General features: G+C 38.8%; 3 protein-coding genes across 4 annotated transcripts; 1 reads left to right on the top strand and 2 right to left on the bottom strand.

Moving 5' to 3' along the window:
* Positions 1–730: 730 nt before the first annotated feature.
* Positions 731–7022, bottom strand: LOC119072638 (organic cation transporter protein-like). Of its 2 annotated transcripts, XM_037177886.1 has the most exons (7): positions 6810–7022; positions 4684–4851; positions 4034–4401; positions 3805–3962; positions 3248–3742; positions 1238–1372; positions 731–1182 (listed from the first exon to the last, which is right to left on the bottom strand). In XM_037177886.1, the coding sequence occupies exons 2-7, from the start codon at positions 4780–4782 to the stop codon at positions 770–772; spliced, it is 1668 nt and encodes a 555-aa protein (XP_037033781.1). In that variant the 5' UTR covers positions 4783–4851; positions 6810–7022; the 3' UTR covers positions 731–769. The 2 variants fall into 2 exon arrangements, with proteins under 2 accessions (XP_037033781.1, XP_037033782.1); XM_037177887.1 differs by lacking the exon at positions 4684–4851.
* A 2657-nt stretch (positions 7023–9679) lies between these two features.
* On the bottom strand, positions 9680–13852 carry LOC119072652 (probable very-long-chain enoyl-CoA reductase art-1). The gene is made up of 3 exons (XM_037177910.1): positions 13296–13852; positions 10309–10525; positions 9680–10235 (listed from the first exon to the last, which is right to left on the bottom strand). Exons 1-3 carry the CDS (start codon positions 13655–13657, stop codon positions 9915–9917), a joined length of 900 nt encoding a protein of 299 aa, XP_037033805.1. The 5' UTR covers positions 13658–13852; the 3' UTR covers positions 9680–9914.
* Positions 13853–14060: 208 nt separating this feature from the next.
* Positions 14061–18875, top strand: LOC119072643 (exportin-2). Its single transcript, XM_037177891.1, has 10 exons — positions 14061–14310; positions 14395–14546; positions 14621–15160; positions 15223–15390; positions 15449–15578; positions 15650–15813; positions 15896–16849; positions 16929–17026; positions 17092–17259; positions 18277–18875. The coding sequence occupies exons 1-10, from the start codon at positions 14226–14228 to the stop codon at positions 18734–18736; spliced, it is 2919 nt and encodes a 972-aa protein (XP_037033786.1). The 5' UTR covers positions 14061–14225; the 3' UTR covers positions 18737–18875.
* Positions 18876–20042: the final 1167 nt, after the last annotated feature.

Below are 20042 nucleotides of genomic sequence, written 5' to 3' on the forward strand. Positions count from 1 at the left end.
TTGCGTCACGGCCCTTCACTAACGTAGGGCCATGACAGATTATTACTTCAGTATTTTCCATTAACGAACTTAACCCGAGTTATTTCAGTACTTAACAAACAAAATTTTCTTGGAAAGTCGAAAATTACTCCGTATAATAAGGAGACTATTATTTAGACAGATAATCTGTTTTTTTTTTTTGGAAATCCATTGAGGATTACTTAAGTTATCGTGTTATCAAGCGACAAGACAAAAATTCTTTTAGGAATATCTCAGAGATCACCCGTCCGTTATAACCCATCTTCGAATTTAACCTCAGGAATTTAATTACCCGTCGAATAAAAAAAAGTTTTTGGAAATCCATTGAAAATTACTCGAGTTATCGTGTTATCAAGGAATGAACAAAGTGTGACAAACATTTTCTGTATTCAAGGTTTTTGGTCATACATTCATGTATTTTCAATTATAGTAGTGAACATTGTGTGACAAACATTTTAGAGTGTTTATCATCCGTAAGACCCATGACTTTCAGTCAAGGGAATAATAAAGGAGGGGTTGCGTAATGTTCTTCATAAGCTTAAAATATCCCAAATTACCAGACACTTCGATTCAAAGCGTACTGTCGAGGACTGACGAGTTGTTGTAAGTTGTAATTCAAACAGTGACTCGAATGGTATTTTCTCCAGGAGACACACAAAAAATCGTGCAGCTCCCCGGCTAGAGCTGGAATAGAAAAACAAAAATATTTCCCTGCTTCGTGTCGTCAGTCAATAATTTATTTACGGTAAAACTAGATTGTGGATTTAATAGACGTACAATCTGATGTATTTCTCAATTCAATACTAAAAATCCTGCCAGAAACATTAATGTCCGGTAAATCCGATTCATGTTCATTCCCCTTCCTATCCAGTGTCTTGGGTGACGATAATATCGACATAGCAAAGCCTCCAAAAATATTCAAAATTCCAAATACACTCAAAGACAACACTTGATGAACAGCACTTAAAGCGCCAATAAATGGTGCTGTCAGCAAACACATTCGTGCCCATACAACACATGAAAATATTAAGATTTTTCGCTTTTCTGCTGAAACCAATTCGGCGGTGCATGTGAATAAAATCGATTGAGAACAGGAAACAGCTATTTTCGGTATGACTGCTGTTAGGATCAGCCAACGATTCTTCGACTTATCGGAAATTAAATCTGAAATTTTTTTGGTCAAATTCAAGGTCAAATTTAAGGAATAATTTTCTCTTACGTGAATTGGGAAGAAAAAATCCTAACGAAGCAACTAGACCAGCAAATATGTTGATGATACCAGCGTATCGCCATTTTTTCTCCGTTGTCAATATCAATATCAGGCCAATAAATACACCAATAATTTCACTCACTCCTGAAAAACATCAATTTTACTTTAAGTAACGAATCGTGGAGAATGAGAGGCTTCATTCTATGAAGCAAGACTCGGAACATGTCCATTTTGATCTGACCTGAACCGAAAACAATCGACCTGAAAAGGTTCAGATCATGTTCAGGTTTCTAATTAACATTAAGTGAACTTGACTGATTCACCATTGACCTGGTACCTTTAAAACCTGCCACGTCAGGTCAGGTTATTATTTTTTATGTCGAATCAGATTTTCAGTTATTTCAGGTCAGAATAAAACTAAACCAATTAGTATCAGGTCAAGTCAGGTTTGCGGGTATCCTGGCTTCAGGTTGAAAATAACCTGTCCTGATTCTGAGCCTTAGTTTAAAGGACCATTCACCCATTACGTATACGGAGTGTCTGACAAGATCGTACGCCTCAAACTATCAAAATTTTCTCCACTTTTAGCATACACTAGCTAGGAGGGGAGTCTGAAACTCGTCAATTTTTCGTTTGCCTAACTTGCAAATGGCACCTTAAAACGTGATTCGAGGTTTTTAGCCCCGTACGAAGTACAAAGGGGCTTATAGGATTACGATGCCGTGTGTAATTGATGGAATTCGAAGCAGACGGTAAGGGCAAAGTGTTTTGTAGAGTAAAGATAGTCGAAATAGTGAGGCTAAGTTCGAAGATGGGCATATTCGGGTCGGCCCTTCGTGAGTTAGGGCCACCTAAGTGATTTAAGGTCTTTTGGTGATATTTATGGCAAAATAAGCGATGGAAATGTAAATGATAGGTATTGTCAATACCAATCCAGGGAAAAAAAGTTTTTTTAAATCGGGTGAGTGGACCGTGAGTTAGGGCCTTAGAAGTGAAATGCTACTAGGGCCCTATGTGTATTTTACATAGAACTCGAGTAAATTTCATTCGTTTTTCGTAATTTTTGTTTCATTTGGAAGGTAATCGAATGCCGAATAGAATGTTGTTGAAAAAAAATTAAATTTGGGTCCTCGGACTAAGGCCGCTACTAGGGCCCTATGTGTATTTTGCATTGAACTCGAGTAAATTTCATTCGTTTTTCGTAATTTTTGTGTCATTTGGAAGGTAATCAAAGGCCGAATAGAATTTAGTTGAAAAAAAAAATTAAATTTGGGTCCTTGGACTAAGGCCGTTACTAGGGCCCTATGTGTATTTTACATAGAACTCGAGTAAATTTCATTCGTTTTTCGTAATTTTTGTTTCATTTGGAAGGTAATCGAATGCCGAATAGAATGTTGTTGAAAAAAAATTAAATTTGGGTCCTTGGCCTAAGGCCGCTACTAGGGCCCTATGTGTATTTTACATAGAACTCGAGTAAATTTCATCCGTTTTCCGTATTTTTTGTTTCATTTGGGAGGTAATCAAAGGCCGAATAGAATGTAGTTGAAAAAAAAAATTAAATTTGGGTCCTCGGACTGAGGCCGATACTAGGGCCCTATGTGTATTTTACATATAACTCGAGCAAATTTCATCTGTTTTTCGTAATTTTTGTTTAATTAGGAAGGTAATCAAAGGCCGAATAGAATGTAGTTGAAAAATTTTTTAAATTTGGGTCCTCGGACTGAGGCCGATACTAGGCCCTTCAAAAAAATAAAATTTTAGGGAGATTTGAAATTTTTGCTTCAATTGAAAGGAACGTCGTACGGGGCTTCGTAATTGCGCTATGCGCAATTTCTAAGATGTACACATTTCATAATAATTTTACTTTAACTACATTAACCGGCGCAATAGGCTTACGGTCAAAGTAGGGTGACAGACGCACTAGGGTCACGTACGCAATAGATATACGGGTTTGTAGGGGGCTCAGTCGCAGCAAACGCTCCGACTGTTCTGATGGCTCGTTTAATCCAAGATACTAACCAAGAGCAATCGTATTCTCCGATAGGTAGTCTCTACCAAACGCTTTGACATTCAACAGCAACCCGTTGTAATTTGTAACACATACACACCAAGCTATATGTAATGCTACCAAATGCAATACAGTTCGACGTCCCTTCCACAATGAACACCATTCCGTGACCAGTGGTTCCTTCGAATTCGATGCCATTTGATCCAGTAAACGTTGCCGCAAATCATTCGGTAACAAGTGTTGTGTGTTGTTTGTTTGGACCCCTTCTCGGATAATGTCTTCGGCTTTGTCCACTTGATGTTTCTTCAGGTACCATGTTGGCGAATCGGGTATCAGAAACCATAACGGAATATATAAAAGCGTTGGCAGTGAGATCATAAAGAATATGCTCGACCAATTGGGATCGATGTAGGCGATCAAAGGTAGAAGTATCACTCCGATGGACCAGAAACTTTCAAAGAGGCAAATTGCAACACTTCTGTGTATACCTCCTGTAATATCTGTGACTGTGATGATAAATAATGTTGGTGTCAGTTAGCGATGATTACCATGAAACCTTAGAACTTACAGATTACTTGCCCAGCTGTGTACATTTGAGAGCAACAGACTGCTGCTAAATATCGTAATATCATCAGATGTATGTAATTGTGAGGCACATAACTGGCCAAGCATCCGGCGATAATTTGAGTCCACATACCGCACAATAAAAGTTTTCTCGGACTCATACTACAATTAAATGTATGAAAATCAACCGATGTCCGAAATGTAACAGAATATCTAGCTCTGCAATAACGTACGTTTCCATTATAATATTCGCTAATATTCCTCCAGTCAAAACGCCAAACAAATGGGACAACTGTGCGACCGATATTAAAATTGATCTCGAGCAAACTAAGCTAAACTTGGTGACCGCTGTTTCGAACACAGAGTCGAAGTGAAAGGATGTGCATGGAACGAGAACATCTTCTTCAAATTCTCCATTGTGTGTGCGATTATATGTATGACAAAAGTCCATGTCATACAAGTCCTTCTGGAGTGTCATGGGTCGATGTGTTTTGTGAATGAAGACTCCATCGGAAGGTAAATTGTTTTCCGGCTGATGACAATAAAACTCTCCTGGGTTCGGTGTTGGTGCCGTAAATAGTACGCAGGCCATGAACCATGCCTAGAAATGTTTGGGTAATATGTAGAACGTAATTCAGTTAACTCAGAGCACAGCACTGCTCCTAGCATGAACACTGACTTGACAAGTGTCAAATTTGGAGGCTTTAGTGACAAGAGCTGCCGCTTAGGATTGTTTGTATTGTATGTTTTAACGAAAACACGTCTTCCAACTGTATAAAAGAAATGCAGTGGCTACAGTGATCTCATCAGCCTGCGAATATTTTCTATGTTCATGCTAGAAGCAGGGCTGTGCTCAGAGTGATAATGTCCGATCAATATGTACCGATGGTATTTTACATAAATAAATTAGTATCACAGCTCGAAACTGCCATCGACCCCAATCACCCACAAATTCATTGACAATGTTTCTGGTTGGTGGCATGTTCAGCTAAGATTTTCCTGTTTTTTGGTCAAATAAACGCAACGCAAACGTATCCAGCGAGACTATAAACTGTACTAACAAGATCAGACTAAACTGTTTGGAAACAAGAGTATTTCTAAGAAATTAACGAGTTTTTTATTGTTGAAATATCTCTATTAGCACTATAACATATCATAGCTGCTGTCTAGTGAAATAGTTAGGGTGGGAATAACACTGATGTGAGCATTGGAGAATACGGGATCGCTATCCCATGTTAGCTCTGAATTAAGTCTATCGAATTTGAGTGAGGAAAGAGAATTTAAAGTTTGTGGAAATTTATTACTGATGGTGACAAGATGTCAATATTTCAGAGGCAAAATTGCAGTTTATAGTACAAACCCCGATTAAGGCGAAAGTGGGTGGGATCGATAGGGGAAGGTCCCCTGATTACAAAACAACAAGAATTTTGGCGCGGAAGCCCCTCCTCGAGGCGCCAGGCCCGTTCAAAGTTTTCAAATTTTTTCAAATTTTCACGTTTTTTTTGGCGAAATTTTTAAAGACATGTCTTCTGATGACAAAGCAACAAGAATTGTGACTCGAAAACCCCTCCCCGAGGCGCCAGGGCACTCTAAAGTTTTCAAATTTTTTACATTTTTCGTTTTTTCTTATCGAAATTATTAGAGGCAGGTAGGTCCCCTGACGACAAGATAATAAGAATCGAGACGCAGATACGAATTCCGGACCAGGACTCACAAAAGTAAAGTTAATTGTTTGTGTAGGCTCTATGTAGTCGTCGGCACTTCGTACAAGGAAAATGAAGTTATGTTGAAACGCGCAGTGTAGTCGTCGACATTTCGTACAAGGAGCATGAAGTTATGTTGAAGTGCGCAGTGTAGTCGTCGGCATTTCGTACAAGGAACATAAAGTTGTGCTGTTGTGTGATGGGGTCATCTAGTATTGATTTCGTCTAAAAAGCGTGAAAATTTTAAAGAATATGAAAACTTTGGAGTGCCCTGGCGCCTCGATGAGGGGTTTTCGCGTCACAATTCTTGTTGCTTTGTCATCAGGGGACATGTCTTTAATAATTTCGTCAAAAAGAAGCGTGAAAATTTGAAAAAATATGAAAACTTTGGAGGGCCCTGGTGTCTCGGGGAGGGGCTTCCGCGCCCAAATTCTTGTTGTTTTGTCATCAGGGTACCTCCCCCTATCGATCCCACCAACTTTTGTCCCAATCGGGTTTTGTACTATAAACTGCAATTTAGCCGCAGCTACTAAGCGAATGTTAAGATACAATGCTCTAGAACGTTCAATCATAAGTCACTTTACAAATGCCATAAATCGAATTAGTTACTAGATTTTGGATTAAGCAACACACTCCAATAACAGGCAAGGAACATATTTTATTACCTGTCATTTGACCTCTTATTTACCAACATAAAAAACCGAATTTATGTGAGAATTTTGGACTACTGCGTCCTGGAGGCCTCTTATTGAAATTCTGTTCTTTTGACTGTTCTTGGACTGCTCTGAACCAAGAACGAGAACAGAATTTTCAAGAGAGGCCTCCTCGACAAAGTAGGTAGCCAAAATTTCTCATATAAATTAAGTTTGTAAGGTTGGTATGTACTGCGTCACACATTTATATATGAAAAAAGAGTCCGTTAAAAAATCTGTTCTAGTGCTTGGTTCAGTGCTAGGAGTGCGTTTAATAAGCCGGAAGTAACACGGTATTTTAAATTTATCGATTTTTTTCGACTTGATCGCACGAGTCCACACAACTGGCATAGTTACTAGAATAATTTTGTAGACAAAAATTGGCTCGTGTCATAAATAAATGTTTGTTTTGTTGTTTAGCCGATTTAATTTGGATCTAAATTTGTCTCTAAATTCGTAGATTCAACGGAACAAACTTTCATGATTTTTTCAAGTTATCACTTACAGCAAAGGTAATCAATATTAATATTAATCGACACTTGTCCAAATAAAAAGTTCCAAACAAGGAGGTAATCTGTTAAATTTGCTCACAGGAAATTTCACGACTCATTTACCTGCAACAGGTACACAGAGATGAAAATATGCACTTTATCTAGCTGCTATTCATTTTATTCGTCAATGTGAATGACCCTGTTTTATACTCGAAAGTAATATTATGTTTCGATAGACAACATATGCTAAAATTAACAATGCTCAAAGGTGAATTCTTATGTAAGAAAAAATTTAACTTCGGGAAATATATTGAAATTACAACAGATCGTTAGATGTGTTCAATATCTCAACTGTAACTAATTAAATTCGACGTTACATTGATGAATTAAAAATTATCGGAAACCTGTTCGTTGTTGAAAAAATGTGCTTTCCCACTACCAATTGTCCCATGCAGAATGTGCAGCCTTAGGGTGTTTGAGCTTTCGACTTATAGCAATTATATTGTCGAATTTATAAGTCATAAGTTATAAGTCGTATAAGTCTCATTACATGTTGACACTTTAGTGCGTCCGCTAAGGCTGGTCCTGCATGTACATATTCACTACAAACTCGATTCCGTATGTCCTGTATTTTCCACAGCTCAGGTACATTCTTTCTGAGGATTCATGAAATCAAAATTATAACTTAGTCCCTCCCTTTTGAGGGCTCTGTGCCGCCCTGAATTGAACGCTCAACCACTTTTTTTATCTTTTTCCTTAGAGACTAATTCACTTCCTTCAAAACAATACAAAACTGCACATTTTTGAACAGGAAATGCGTCTTTCGCAAGGATTACTATTGAGGTGCTTTCTCCTTTCGAGTAGCACGACTCTGGGTCGTTTCAGGTTCAGCCAAAAATCCAATTCATGTTCAATTGTATACATACGTCGTGTGGGGTATCGTTGTAAAGGTGATGAAATACAGTTTCAGATAAAATTAAATTTTGGACAGTAAAATAAGTTGAATGCGCTACAGGGTGGTTCAAAGTTCGCCGAGATATTTCGGTTTTTTCGTATTCTGGGTACCTAAACATTTTTTGAAAATGTACAAATGTGCAGGATTTACTTTTTTGGCCATTACACGTCATTTAAAAACGAAATAACTAAAAAAATTGACAAATAATTTTTGACACTTTTGAAATACCCTATGAAAAAGTGCACTCTAGGCGGGATATCTCTTGAAGTTTTTGACCGATTTAAATTTTTTAAAAGCGTAAATTTTAGGATTTTGATTTGACTACAAACTTCTCGAAGAAAGTTTTCGGTATTTTTTAGTATTTCGATGGGATAAGGTTTTATGCAGAAAAACATGAACTTCCAACTTCCGCAATTTTTTTCGGCCATTTTGGATTTTTTTTTGTCAACAAAAAATTACTCTAAAAAAACTTTTAATATTTCAGAATATTTTACAGCTTATTCCACATCGACATCTGTTTGGAAATGGGCATGGAAATTCAGTGAAACCAAAGTAACATAACGGCCGCTCCAGGCGGAACGATCGAGCTGTTGGAGTTGCCCCTGATGATTTTGGAATCAGCATTCCATACAGATCATAATAAAATCATAAAATCAATTTTACCTCAATTTGCACAATCTTTTGCCTTAGCGGACACACTACTTATAAGATCAAAGTAATAAGTTTACAAGTTCTGCTTGGAAAGATGGTGAAATCTATTGTTTTGAGCTGCAAAAGCTGGAAGCGGTGAAGGAGCATAGCTCTTTTCTCCTGTGTTCCTCAACATCAGGCAAAAACTTCTATTCGAAAGGCAACAGCTAGGTACAGTACAGAGTCAACGCCACCATTTTTCGATGGTATTTTGCTGAAGCTGTGTTGCTGAAGTAGAATCGAGAAGATTTACGAAAAATTTACTCCTCAAAATTCCGGGATTTTGAAAGATGTTTTTTATGAGTTTCTTCTGGGCTTTTTTGTGAGCTTTTGGGATTGTTGATGTGTCCGCAGGTTGGTTCGTAAAGATTAATAGCTCCACATGATCCACCATCTTCCCTTATACTTATAAATTCGAATTTATGAGTACGATAAGGCGAAAGCGCAAACTCTCTAATATTCAGATTCGTTTTTGGTCTCGTACGATCTTTGGACTGCGAGGTGCAGTGTCATATAATTACATTTAATGTGTAAAAATGATAACACATATTCGAGACATGAGAGAAGTTGGAGAAATAAGAGATTTCGAAAAAGATAATCTCATTTAGAGAGTTTATCACTGTAACGGTTGTATTTGCAAATGCGATCACTTCTGATTTTATGTTGGTGTATTCTTGTTACTTTGCGGTATTTTTAAAAAAGTGTCGGAATTTTCCTGTGATCATTTAATATTTTCCTTTCGCCAACGCACTTCAAGCAAAAGTGGTGCTCTAAATAGGGTACTGAAACTTGGCAGTGCTACATACAAAATTTTACACTGTAAAAAGAGTGAAGATAAAATTTCATACAAAAAGTACTCTATTTGGCAGCTGTCATTAATAGCACTTTTGCTTGAAGTGCGCTGCTTTCGCATATTTCACCGAATGTATCGACGGACGTGAGAATTTATAGTTATTAAGACTTTTTCTCTGAAGGGATATAACAATACCAATGAGATCATAAAGTTTATGGTCATCCATAGAGTGAGAGTAGGTCGCCTCGTCACTTTATGACTACAGTGTCTGCATAACACTCGAAAAAAATCATTTCGTTGACTTTAGAAGACAGAATCGTATGGGAGTAATGTCGCAGTAATAGTTTGGAACCAACTTCTTCTTCTTCTTCATTTTCATATGATACGGCAATTTCTCTGTGGATACGATTTGGACAGTGCTTTACATAAATTGACCTTTCCGTAATTGTCTCATTTATTAGTTTATCCCTAATTGTAGTTACAGTATGTGATACAGGACAAACACCCTAACGATAATTAAATCGACGATTCTTCCAGAAATCGAAACGACATTTGGTTCTTTTGAATATTGGATGATGTTCCATTTATTTCAACGCAAATCGGTATTTCTACCAATTGCTAAACATCAAAATTCTTCTAAATTTTAAGTAAAAAAAATGAATTCAACTTAAACAAAATGACAATTGAATTGAAGAGTTCACAATCACCACAAAAAAAACCTGAACAAATTACTGATTCCACCACAAACAACCATGTTGTCGTTTCCATCATTCTACCTCAACGTGAGAACTTACAGCAAAAATGGAAGAATGGCTTTGCGACCCCTCGGATAGTCTTTGAATTCTTTGCAGTACAAGCGATGCTTTCCTTTGGCCCAAATGGCCATCTGTACCAAACCAGCAACGGCGAACAAATGAGCTGGTATGCATTGTGTCATCACAGCAAACGAAAACCAGGCTCCAAATTCGTACGTATAGTTCGGACACGACACAAATCGGTACAGTTGAGTCAATGGATTCGAATCTGGCATGGGAATTCGTCGAATTGTTGTACCCGGTGGTCGTAGATTTCGCAAATTCAAATGAATCGACAAATTGCCCAGCTCACAGAACTGGAAACGAGAAGAAGAATTTTGATCAAAAAAATCATTCTCCGAACACACGGCTCAGTAATTTATAACTTACCACAAATCCAGCGAGTGCAGCGTACACTTGAGTCATGCATGGAGAAGTGAATAGTGGATGGTTGACGTGATAGGCCACGTATGCAGTGAAGCCCCAATAATATGAACAATTTTTGAATAAATTCATCAACGGCATGGTTGCATGAGAGAATCGATGGACGAATATCGTTTCCAACAGACGTTTGGCATAGTGGATAGTGTAACAGATGGCGGCAATGCTAAGGAAATTGACGAAAAAATTAATTAATTTAGACAGAGGAATGCAGTTTCAGGTCGTTAAATAGCCAAATGCTCAGAAATTGTTCGACGTAAAAAATTTGCGAGCGGTGCGAGAGTGCTAACGTTTGTATGCTAAGTTTCTATCTCAGCCAGCTTTTGTATATGAGAAAACTCAAACATTTGTATCAAATTGAAGTTATGGATACGCCAGGCACGCCATAAAGAATTTTTATTAAATGGACTATCGTGCCGAACAAATCAATTTTTCGATTTTTGAAATTGTCAAGGCACGACAGATACGTTTCAACAAAACTTTCATTCTTAAAATTCATTCGTCATTTGATCCAATGTCTTCATTTATTAGACAAAAACTTCGATTTTCAACGATACGTGACACCTGAGATTCGACATAACCTCCAAGGTGAATTGCCTTGCATAACCTCATTAAGATCTAGCACAATAGTTCGACAAAAAAAAATCCACCTGAGTGCTGGTCGTCGTAGTATTTTCTACTTAGAAACTCGATTTCTAATAATGAAATTCAATTTTAAGTATCACGTATTGGACTGATAGAGGTCATTGACCCGTCTTTCCATCTTAATACGGAAGTTAGTAGTAAATTTCAATTGTAACCATTGTTTCATGTTGTCCTTACGTAAAATTATTGTGACATTTGTCGGCCTAAAAACGAACATTCTGGACCTCACTGATCTGGGTTCGACACAGGCTAAAGAAACAATCTACAACGAAGAAGAAGTTATAACTCGAACACCATTAAAACAGGCCTCCCACTAAATTTTGCCCTGTCCGAAATTCGGACATTTCGGACAATTTGTATAAAATTTCGGACATTTCCTGAAAAAATTTCGGACAAATGTTTTCCAGTTTTCACTAAAGATTCTAAAGAATCGCAATAGAAATAGTCTGTGAGACATTTAAAATCATTCCCTCACCAAATTTCAACGTTTTATATCAGCAGAATTTAGTGACAAATTCTAAGCTCAAAAATTTGTTTGGAGTATATTTTGACGTGACATGAATTGATCATTAACCGGTGACTTGAAAAATGTTTTACTAAAAGTATTGTTAAATTTGAGGATTAACTGAAACCTGGCTGAAAATATTTAAAAATGAAAGAAAAAGTTTTAGAACGGCTTTATTCATATAAAACTAGTTGAACTTCCAGGCAACATACTTTTTTACCGCAGACGACCCTCAACTTCAATTCCAAAAATTTTGTACTAATGCTTAGAATAGTACATTACTATACCAGTGAAGTAATCTGATATCTCGTATCCAGATGAGTAAAAGTATCCGAGGGCTTCAGCCCGAGGTACTTTTACTCATCGTGATACGAGATATCAAATTATTTCACGTGAAAAGTATGGCGTTTTACTTTACGAGCGAGGGAAAGGGTCTTCACTAGTGAGGGAAAGGCCACATTACCTCACTAGTAATATAAATGTATTTTACTTTACGAGTGAGGGAATGTAGCCTTTCTCTCACTAGTGAAAACCCTTTCCCTCGCTCGTAAAGTAAAACGCAATACTATACACTGGTATAGTAATGTACTATTGTTCGCTTGTTCGCACATCGAATTTGTGCTTGATGCCTAATACGTCGACCTTCAAAACATCAGTCGTATTTTTACTTTTCGAAGTTCGATACGCCAGTGTTCCAAAACGTTACTGCCACATTCATAAATCTATTTTTGACATTAGTACGTCACTTTGCGACCACTTTATGTACTTAATTACCCTACAGTAACAGTAGACTTTCGAAAAACCAAGAAAAAGTTTTCTTGGTTTTTTTGGCTTCTGGAGTCCATTGAACCTTGAGGGATTTGTAAATTTTCCTTGTTAAATATAAAAATCCTAAGGACGTTGCAACTTCCATTGAGACACCTCAAGCATATTCCTTATGGTATTTTCTATGTTCCCGAACCAACTGAAAAAATTTGTCAATATGGGATGCAGAGTTTTTTGAATTTGACCGCCTTCAGAAGTTAAAGTTATCCTGAAGAAACCAGGAGAGCGTGTCTATCTCATCGATTATTAAAATATCTATGAAATTTAGGACAATTTCCGACAAATGTGTAAAATTTCGGACATTTCGGCCAAGTGGGACGCCTGCATTAAAATGAACAGTCAACTTATTGGTCGCTCGACTTTTCACAGAGACGTCCCTACGAAGTCTTAGTGGTGTTGATAACATATGAATACCCTGGTCGAACAAGGATGAGCCGAAAACGAATTAATTTGCTATGAAAATTTCAATTGAATTTCGGAAAGTGGCGAATTTGCTGACCAAAACACAATAATTTTTGTGTTACGTATACGCACGCAAAAAGAGCGAACTACTCGACCTAACTCCATAAAAGAGCAACGGTTATCACAATTTTATGTGTGGCAAAACAGCTCAAAAAGAACAAACAATTCAATTGAGTTTGGCTGAAAGCACACGGGGAGCAATAAAAATAAAATTAAATTAAAATTCGAATGCAAAATGTTTCGAATTCATTCATAAATATTCATACGAAATGAACGTTTTAGAAAGCATTTTTTTATGAACCTTGAACCTCTGCTTATAAACACGGCAACAACAAAAAATCGAAGAAAATGTAAAAAAAAAATTGTGTGGGTATGTAACATACGATTAGCGTATCTCTTGTCTCGCGTGTGTATTGTAAAACCGCAATCAAATCAAATTAAAAATGAAATTTTGGATGTATTGCATAAGGTTGATGAGTTGAAACTGTTAAAAACTTACTTAGCGGTCAAGCTGACTGGTGCAGACGTTTCACCGTAAAATAACCATGGTCGCTGGTAGATCCATAAATAAACCGCTAATGGTCCAGCGTATTCGGCCAAGAAAACCGTTTTCCATCCGATTTGTGGTCCCAAATCTTTTACGTAAATTTTGGCCAGATTTTTCAGTCCCAATGCGCCGACGGTGTCACTGTCCTTTACACTTCTGCCCTTCGGATCCAACCGGATGGACTGACGATTCGTATTTAATTTGCCATTCAATTTGTAAATTTCCTTTTTCACGTCCGCAATGGTTGTGCTGTCTTTCACCGGCACTTTGCCGAATGATTTGGAATTTTTTGCATAGCAAAGATCGAGCTCCATGATGAACGGTTTCTTGTTTTCGTTACGCGATAAATATATTTGTGACAATGTCTTAACACCTCAGTTGTTGAAGATAGCTGTTAACTGGTGGTTAACTGGGTTACACTTCAAAGACTTTCACACGTCAAAAGTGCTGAATTGCTGAACTTTTTTTTTCAGTTGATTGACTGGAGTGCATTGGCGCACAGAAAATATTTTATACCGTGACATGGGTCAAAGTATAATTGTACTCACAACAACGACATTGTCAAATTTAATTCTTCGAATGACATATGACAGATTTACGTGCTGTAACAACAACGTTTCTCATAATTTTGCACGAAATTCTGGTTGCTGTCTGTGTAGTTTACACCCTTCCATTATTCACGACTATGGTGAAATCGACATCCCAGCAGATATTTTTCCCATTGACAGTTACTGGCGTTACTGAGTGATTCTCAGTTGTGCGACACACAAGAAAACAAAAAGTGAAATACGCTTAACGGCCACCAATAAATTTTCTAGACTAAATTGACTTTTGCTCAGTGAAATTCCGTAGTTTTTACTTGAAATTGTTCGTGGCGTTGCAATGGAGCTGAACGAAGAAAATTTCAAACTGATAGCCCAGTATTTACAACATACATTAAGTCCAGACTCGAACATCCGACGACCGGGTAAGTTGCGAGAGGTTATGTTTGAATTGTTTCGCCAGAAACTGTAATCACACAAGAAATGATTCGATTGTCGTCTTTGAACAGCGGAAAAGTTTCTCGAAAACGTCGAGACCAATCAAAATTATTCGATTTTACTGTTGCATTTGGTTGGAAAGGATGATGTCGATGGTACAATTCGTATAGCTGGTTCTATTGCGTTCAAAAATTTTGTCAAACGTAACTGGAATGCCCATGCAGTAAGTGACAGCGGATGCAAAATCTGATGTGGATGCAGACGCTTCATTGTCATTTGTTTCTGTTTTTTTTGCAGGACAGTGATTCGCCGGACCGAATTCACAGCGATGATCGGTCGGCCATCAAGCAATACATTGTAACGTTGATGTTAAAGTCATCGCCGAGCATACAAAAGCAACTGAGTGACGCCATCAGTATCATCGGAAAATATGATTTTCCGGAAAAGTGGCCGCAATTGATCACTGAAATGGTGGACAAATTTGCCACCGGTGACTTCAATGTCATCAACGGCGTACTGCAGACGGCCCATTCGATATTCAAGCGTTATCGCTACGAGTTCAAGTCACAAAAATTGTGGGAAGAAATCAAATTGGTGTTGACGACATTCGCTAAACCGTTAACGGATCTGTTGGTCGCTACGATGGATTTGGCGAAAACTCATGCCGGCAATGTGGTTGCCTTGAAGGTGATCTACAGTTCGTTCGACTTGATGGCGAAAGTGTTTTATTCGCTGAATTCGCAAGATTTGCCCGAGTTTTTCGAAGACAATATGCAGATTTGGATGAATGCTTTCCACGAACTGCTCGTCACCGACGTTCCTTGCTTGAATACCGGGGTTAGTCATGACATTTTTCGTGCTCTAAAGAGATCTAATTTAAGCAAATCTTTTTCATCTAGGACGAAGAAGAGGCAGGAGTGGCCGAACAGCTGCGTTCTCAAATCTGTGATAACTTGGGACTGTATGCGCTCAAGTACGACGAAGAGTTTGGCACATACATGCAGCAATTTGTGACTGACGTCTGGGAACTATTAGTTAAAACTGGCATCCAAACGAAATATGACTCGGTATAGTGTGACGTCTGTGCACCGTAAGCAATCTTTGGCTTAATTCATCCCTTTGCAGATCGTGTCAAACGCTTTGAAGTTTCTATCAATTGTTGCCGATCGTAATCACTACAGAAATCTGTTCGAAGATCCCAAAGTATTGGCTAGCATTTGTGAAAAGGTCATCATACCTAACATGGACTTCCGAGGTGAGTAGACTGGCGAATTTGAACGGTTTTCGTTCACCGACGACTAACCTCAAAAACCATTCGACTTTTAGCTTCCGATGAAGAACTATTCGAAGACAGTCCCGAAGAGTACATCCGTCGTGACATCGAAGGTTCGGACACCGAAACGCGTCGGCGGGCTGCCTGTGATCTAGTGAAAACGTTGTCACAAAATTTTGAGGCGAAAATTTTCGAAATATTCAGCCAATACCTTCAGGTATGATAAATCCCACTTACCTGTATCCTACCTCTCCTGCCTGTATCGACATTATAACACAGTGATTTGTTACCTTCTGCAGGTTCTGATGGCCAAATATGCTGAAAATCCCGCTCAAAATTGGCGAACCAAGGACACAGCAATCTTTCTGGTCACATCACTGGCTTCACGTGGTGCCACACAAAAGCTGGGCGTAACGCAAACGTCCGAATTGGTGCCAATACCACAGTTCTGCCAGCAACAAATCGTTCCCGAATTGGAACGGACGAATATCAACGAGCTGCCAGTTATCAAGGCCGATGCATTGAAATTTGTGCTGACATTCCGCAGTGTTCTCGGTCCACAAACGATGTTGGCGTGTATGCCGTATTTGATTCGACATTTGGGTGCATCAAGCATTGTGGTTCACAGTTATGCGGCGTGTGGCATCGAAAAAATTTTACTTCTGAAAGGACCGGATGGTAATCCATTGATATCGAAAGAACAACTGTCTCCCATATCGGCGGAGCTGTTGAGTGGACTGTTTTCCATTTTGAACGTACCCGGATCCACGGAAAACGAATACGTGATGAAAGCCATAATGCGCAGCTTCTCAACGTTGGAGGAAGTATCGATGCCGTTCATGGGTGTTGCGCTACCACGTTTAACCGAAATTCTAACCATTGTCGCCAAGAATCCATCCCGACCACATTTCAATCACTTTTTGTTCGAAACACTGTCGCTGGCCATAAAAATCGTTTGCAAGGCCCAACCGAGCGCTGTCAGTTCATTCGAAGAAGCACTGTTCCCGGTATTCCAAGACATTTTACAGCAAGACGTTCTGGAGTTTATGCCGTACGTTTTCCAAATGCTGTCGTTGCTACTGGAAATGAGAGAAGAAGCTAAAACACCGATACCGGAACCGTACTGGGCATTGTTTCCCTGCCTCCTGGCACCATCACTATGGGATCGATCTGGAAATGTAACGCCTCTGATTCGTTTACTATCGGCATTCATTCGGCTGGGGTCGGCACAGATCACGAAATACGATAAATTGGTAAGTGAAGGCAGATGTTACTTCCCACGTTCCCACGTTCCCACGTTGTGTAGCTAACGGTCAAATGTTTGAATTACAGAACGCAATCCTGGGCGTTTTCCAGAAGATGATCGCATCAAAGGCAAACGATCACGAAGGATTCCATCTCATTCAAGTTCTGTTGATGCATTACCCATTGTAAGTCGGGCACGGAAGTGAATTCGCTCCGGAAAATATTTGTTTTAATCAAAAATGCATTCCAGCAACGAATTGGAGTCGAGCATTCGCCAGATTTTCGCGTTGCTATTTCAACGTCTCAGTCTATCAAAAACGGCCAAATATGTGAAAGGATTCATCGTCTTCCTGTGCTTCTATGCAGCTAAAATTGGCAGTGCCGCATTGGTGGAATTAATCGACAACATTCAACCACAGTAAGTTCTTGATTTGGTCGAATAATTTTAGGAAACAAAACCCTTTGTCTAACCCAATCATACTCAGTACAAACAATCACCAAACGTTAAGCTTTCTTAAGTCGAGGAGTTCAATTGCATCGCAAGTAAAATTGAAATTGACACGACTCGTAAGGTCGGACTTTCATCACATTTTGTGTCTCGATATCTGTTCTCGTAGGTGTGTCTTTGCATTGACTCTTACTGGCAACAAAGAAGACCCACCCAATCACATCAAATAAATGGAAATTTATTCTGAAGACACGTTGTGCCATCTAAACCTTAAATTAAGTTCCATTCAACGATAAAATTACCAACGGATCTGCTTCGCATCTGTTCGAATGCAGATGTTGAAAGAGCGATGCCATTATAGAAGCAATATGGGCATATATCGATGACCTTTGCAGTTACGCTACGTCCGCTGTTCGGATCTCTTACGAACACCTCTCGCAGACATATGTTGCCTTTGTTGAAATAGTCTTTTGATATAGCGGCAACATAGTCTTTGTTCGTGTACGTATTGCCACATGCAGAGTTGCCCACTTCGAAAATTGTTGCCTCGCCTGAAACTGGTAATTAAGTGTGTAGGTGGTCGTTCGATAGTCCAATGCAATGTATAGACTTACTAGCATGACAGACAGACTGCATACAGCCGATGACAAAGAGAACTTCAAAAATTATTTTCATTTTTTCGCTTTGGCCAGTTAAAAGGTCACCGCATCCACTACTCGGTCAGTTGCGAAATGTGTTAGCAAAACGAATTTTCCATTTAAATACAGTCAAATTGTGTCGTTAAGTGCATCACGATCGAGAAACGTTCTACCAGCGACTGATCACCAGTCATGATTTCTCTATAAATTTACTGAACAGGTGCACGGTTAACGGAGCTTAATGTTGGGTGTATTACAACCTGAAATGTTGCAAAGCCCGTGTCCATATCTTTCCCTTCAAGAATTCCCTTGACTGTCGTCTGACAAGCTAACATTACTTCGTTTACAGAATGTTTGGCATGGTAATCGAGCGAGTGCTCATACCTGACCTGGCAAAAGTATCCGGCGAGACAAGTAAAAAAATCGTTTCCGTTGGCATGGCGAAAATCCTGTGCGAATGTCCGTCATTGTTGATCAATCCATACCGCAACTATTGGCCAAAAGTACTGGAATCATTGATACAAATCTACGAACTGCCGCCCGACGAAGGTCTCTTGGATGGTGATCACTTGAACGACGAAGAAGAAGTTGGATACCAGGCCGCATATTCGCAATTGAATTTCGCTCAGACAAAACGCCACGATCCATTGGTCGATGTTGACGATGGCCGGAAGTTTTTGATTCAAAATTTGGCAATTCTGTCCTTGTCTCGGCCCGGCGAAATACCCACATTAATTGCATCACTGCCGTCGGATCATCAGCAAGCGTTACAGAAATATTGTGCACAGTATGGCATTCAAATTGCTTAAAGGCGCATCGGTTCTCTGAGGATTTGTTTTTTTTTGTATGTTCTCTGTTTCAATTCTGAACTAATTTTTACGCTTTCGATTATATTCAATGCATTTTTCTTTAAATTAATTTCGATGGAAATAAAAGGAGTAAAGTCAATATGCTCTGTTTGTATCATTTGTTATCGACGCATCGACGGCAGAATGTTCCACCTAAAGTCGATTTATATTTTGCTCGACTCTGAGTATGATCGAGATCGTTATTTTATTGTTCGTTCTGCATAAAGAGCATCATTTTGGAAACCGAATGGAGTGTGTCGAAAAGTGACCTCAAATAAGAATTAATCCAGAACCTTTGATCTGAAAATTGAAAAAGGAGGTCATTTTGTCGATTTAAGAGTCATATCGCCAAGACTTCAGGTGATTGGGGAACAAGCCGACTCCGATTTTAATGAGTGATAGCTCGTTGGATTCGTCTTTCAATTCTAGGAAACACGTATCTTTCACTTTTTCTAAAGTTTGGCAAAACGATATGATCAAGTGGGAGCAAACGGTTTGCCAAACTTCTGTCGCTTAGCAAATATTGGTCCGATTGAAAAACTAACTACTGTTCCGGAGTCCTGAGGTCATTTGCTATACGCTAACACTTTATTTGACTAAAATCCTCCGAGAAAAATTTGATAATTTTTCTCTTGATATTACTAACATTGGATCTGATATATTCGTGACATATCGAAGCGTTTTTCTATTGATAAGGTAAAAGAATAGTAGACGATAAAGAATGACTGCCATAGTACCGTTCCAGATGCTGTTCCAGCTGTAGAGCCCTCAGAAAGAAGAAAAAAATCTGCATTTTGGCACCAACTTTTTTTCTAACACTTCTGTGGGCTTGCAGCACAAAAGTACTGGGCTCATTTATGTGTGGAACGATAGTGGGTGAGGCCAGCTACAACACCCCATACTTAGTTCCGTGGAACAACGAAGCTGCAGAGAAGCAGTACTCTCCGAACATTCACTATATTTTAAGTCATAGCTCTCGTGGATCAACTAGCACCAAGCAGTGCGTATACTATATCTGTAGGTCTTTCCAAGGCCGACAATCGTACAACATTACAATAATTTAAAATAATTTTTTCTTGAGTTATTGCCGAAAAACTGTTTTCGGTACTCTCTGACATGTGATCACTTTTGAACACTTTTCACAGAAAACAATTTTTTTTTAGAAAAAGTGAAAGATACGTGTTTCCTAGAATTGAAAGACGAATCCAACGAGCTATCACTCATTAAAATCGGAGTCGGCTTGTTCCCCAATCACCTGAAGTCTTGG

Source organism: Bradysia coprophila, assembly GCF_014529535.1.
Source record: "Bradysia coprophila strain Holo2 chromosome IV unlocalized genomic scaffold, BU_Bcop_v1 contig_84, whole genome shotgun sequence".
In the NCBI taxonomy this organism is placed as follows: Eukaryota; Metazoa; Arthropoda; class Insecta; order Diptera; family Sciaridae; genus Bradysia; species Bradysia coprophila.

Coding starts and splice junctions, on each gene's coding strand:
- LOC119072652 (XM_037177910.1), bottom strand. CDS start 13,657: ATGGAGCTCGATCTTTGCTATGCAAAAAATTCCAAATCATTCGGCAAA. Junction 10,526..13,295: donor CCAGTCAGCTTGACCGCTAA/GTAAGTTTTTAA, acceptor CAATTTCCTTAG/CATTGCCGCCATCTGTTACA. Junction 10,236..10,308: donor CTGCACTCGCTGGATTTGTG/GTAAGTTATAAA, acceptor TCTCGTTTCCAG/TTCTGTGAGCTGGGCAATTT.
- LOC119072638 (XM_037177886.1), bottom strand. CDS start 4,782: ATGCCACCAACCAGAAACATTGTCAATGAATTTGTGGGTGATTGGGGT. Junction 3,743..3,804: donor CACAGCTGGGCAAGTAATCT/GTAAGTTCTAAG, acceptor TTATCATCACAG/TCACAGATATTACAGGAGGT. Junction 1,183..1,237: donor ATTTTTTCTTCCCAATTCAC/GTAAGAGAAAAT, acceptor AAAAAATTTCAG/ATTTAATTTCCGATAAGTCG.
- LOC119072643 (XM_037177891.1), top strand. CDS start 14,226: ATGGAGCTGAACGAAGAAAATTTCAAACTGATAGCCCAGTATTTACAA. Junction 14,547..14,620: donor GTAACTGGAATGCCCATGCA/GTAAGTGACAGC, acceptor TTTTTTTTGCAG/GACAGTGATTCGCCGGACCG. Junction 15,161..15,222: donor TTCCTTGCTTGAATACCGGG/GTTAGTCATGAC, acceptor TTTTTCATCTAG/GACGAAGAAGAGGCAGGAGT.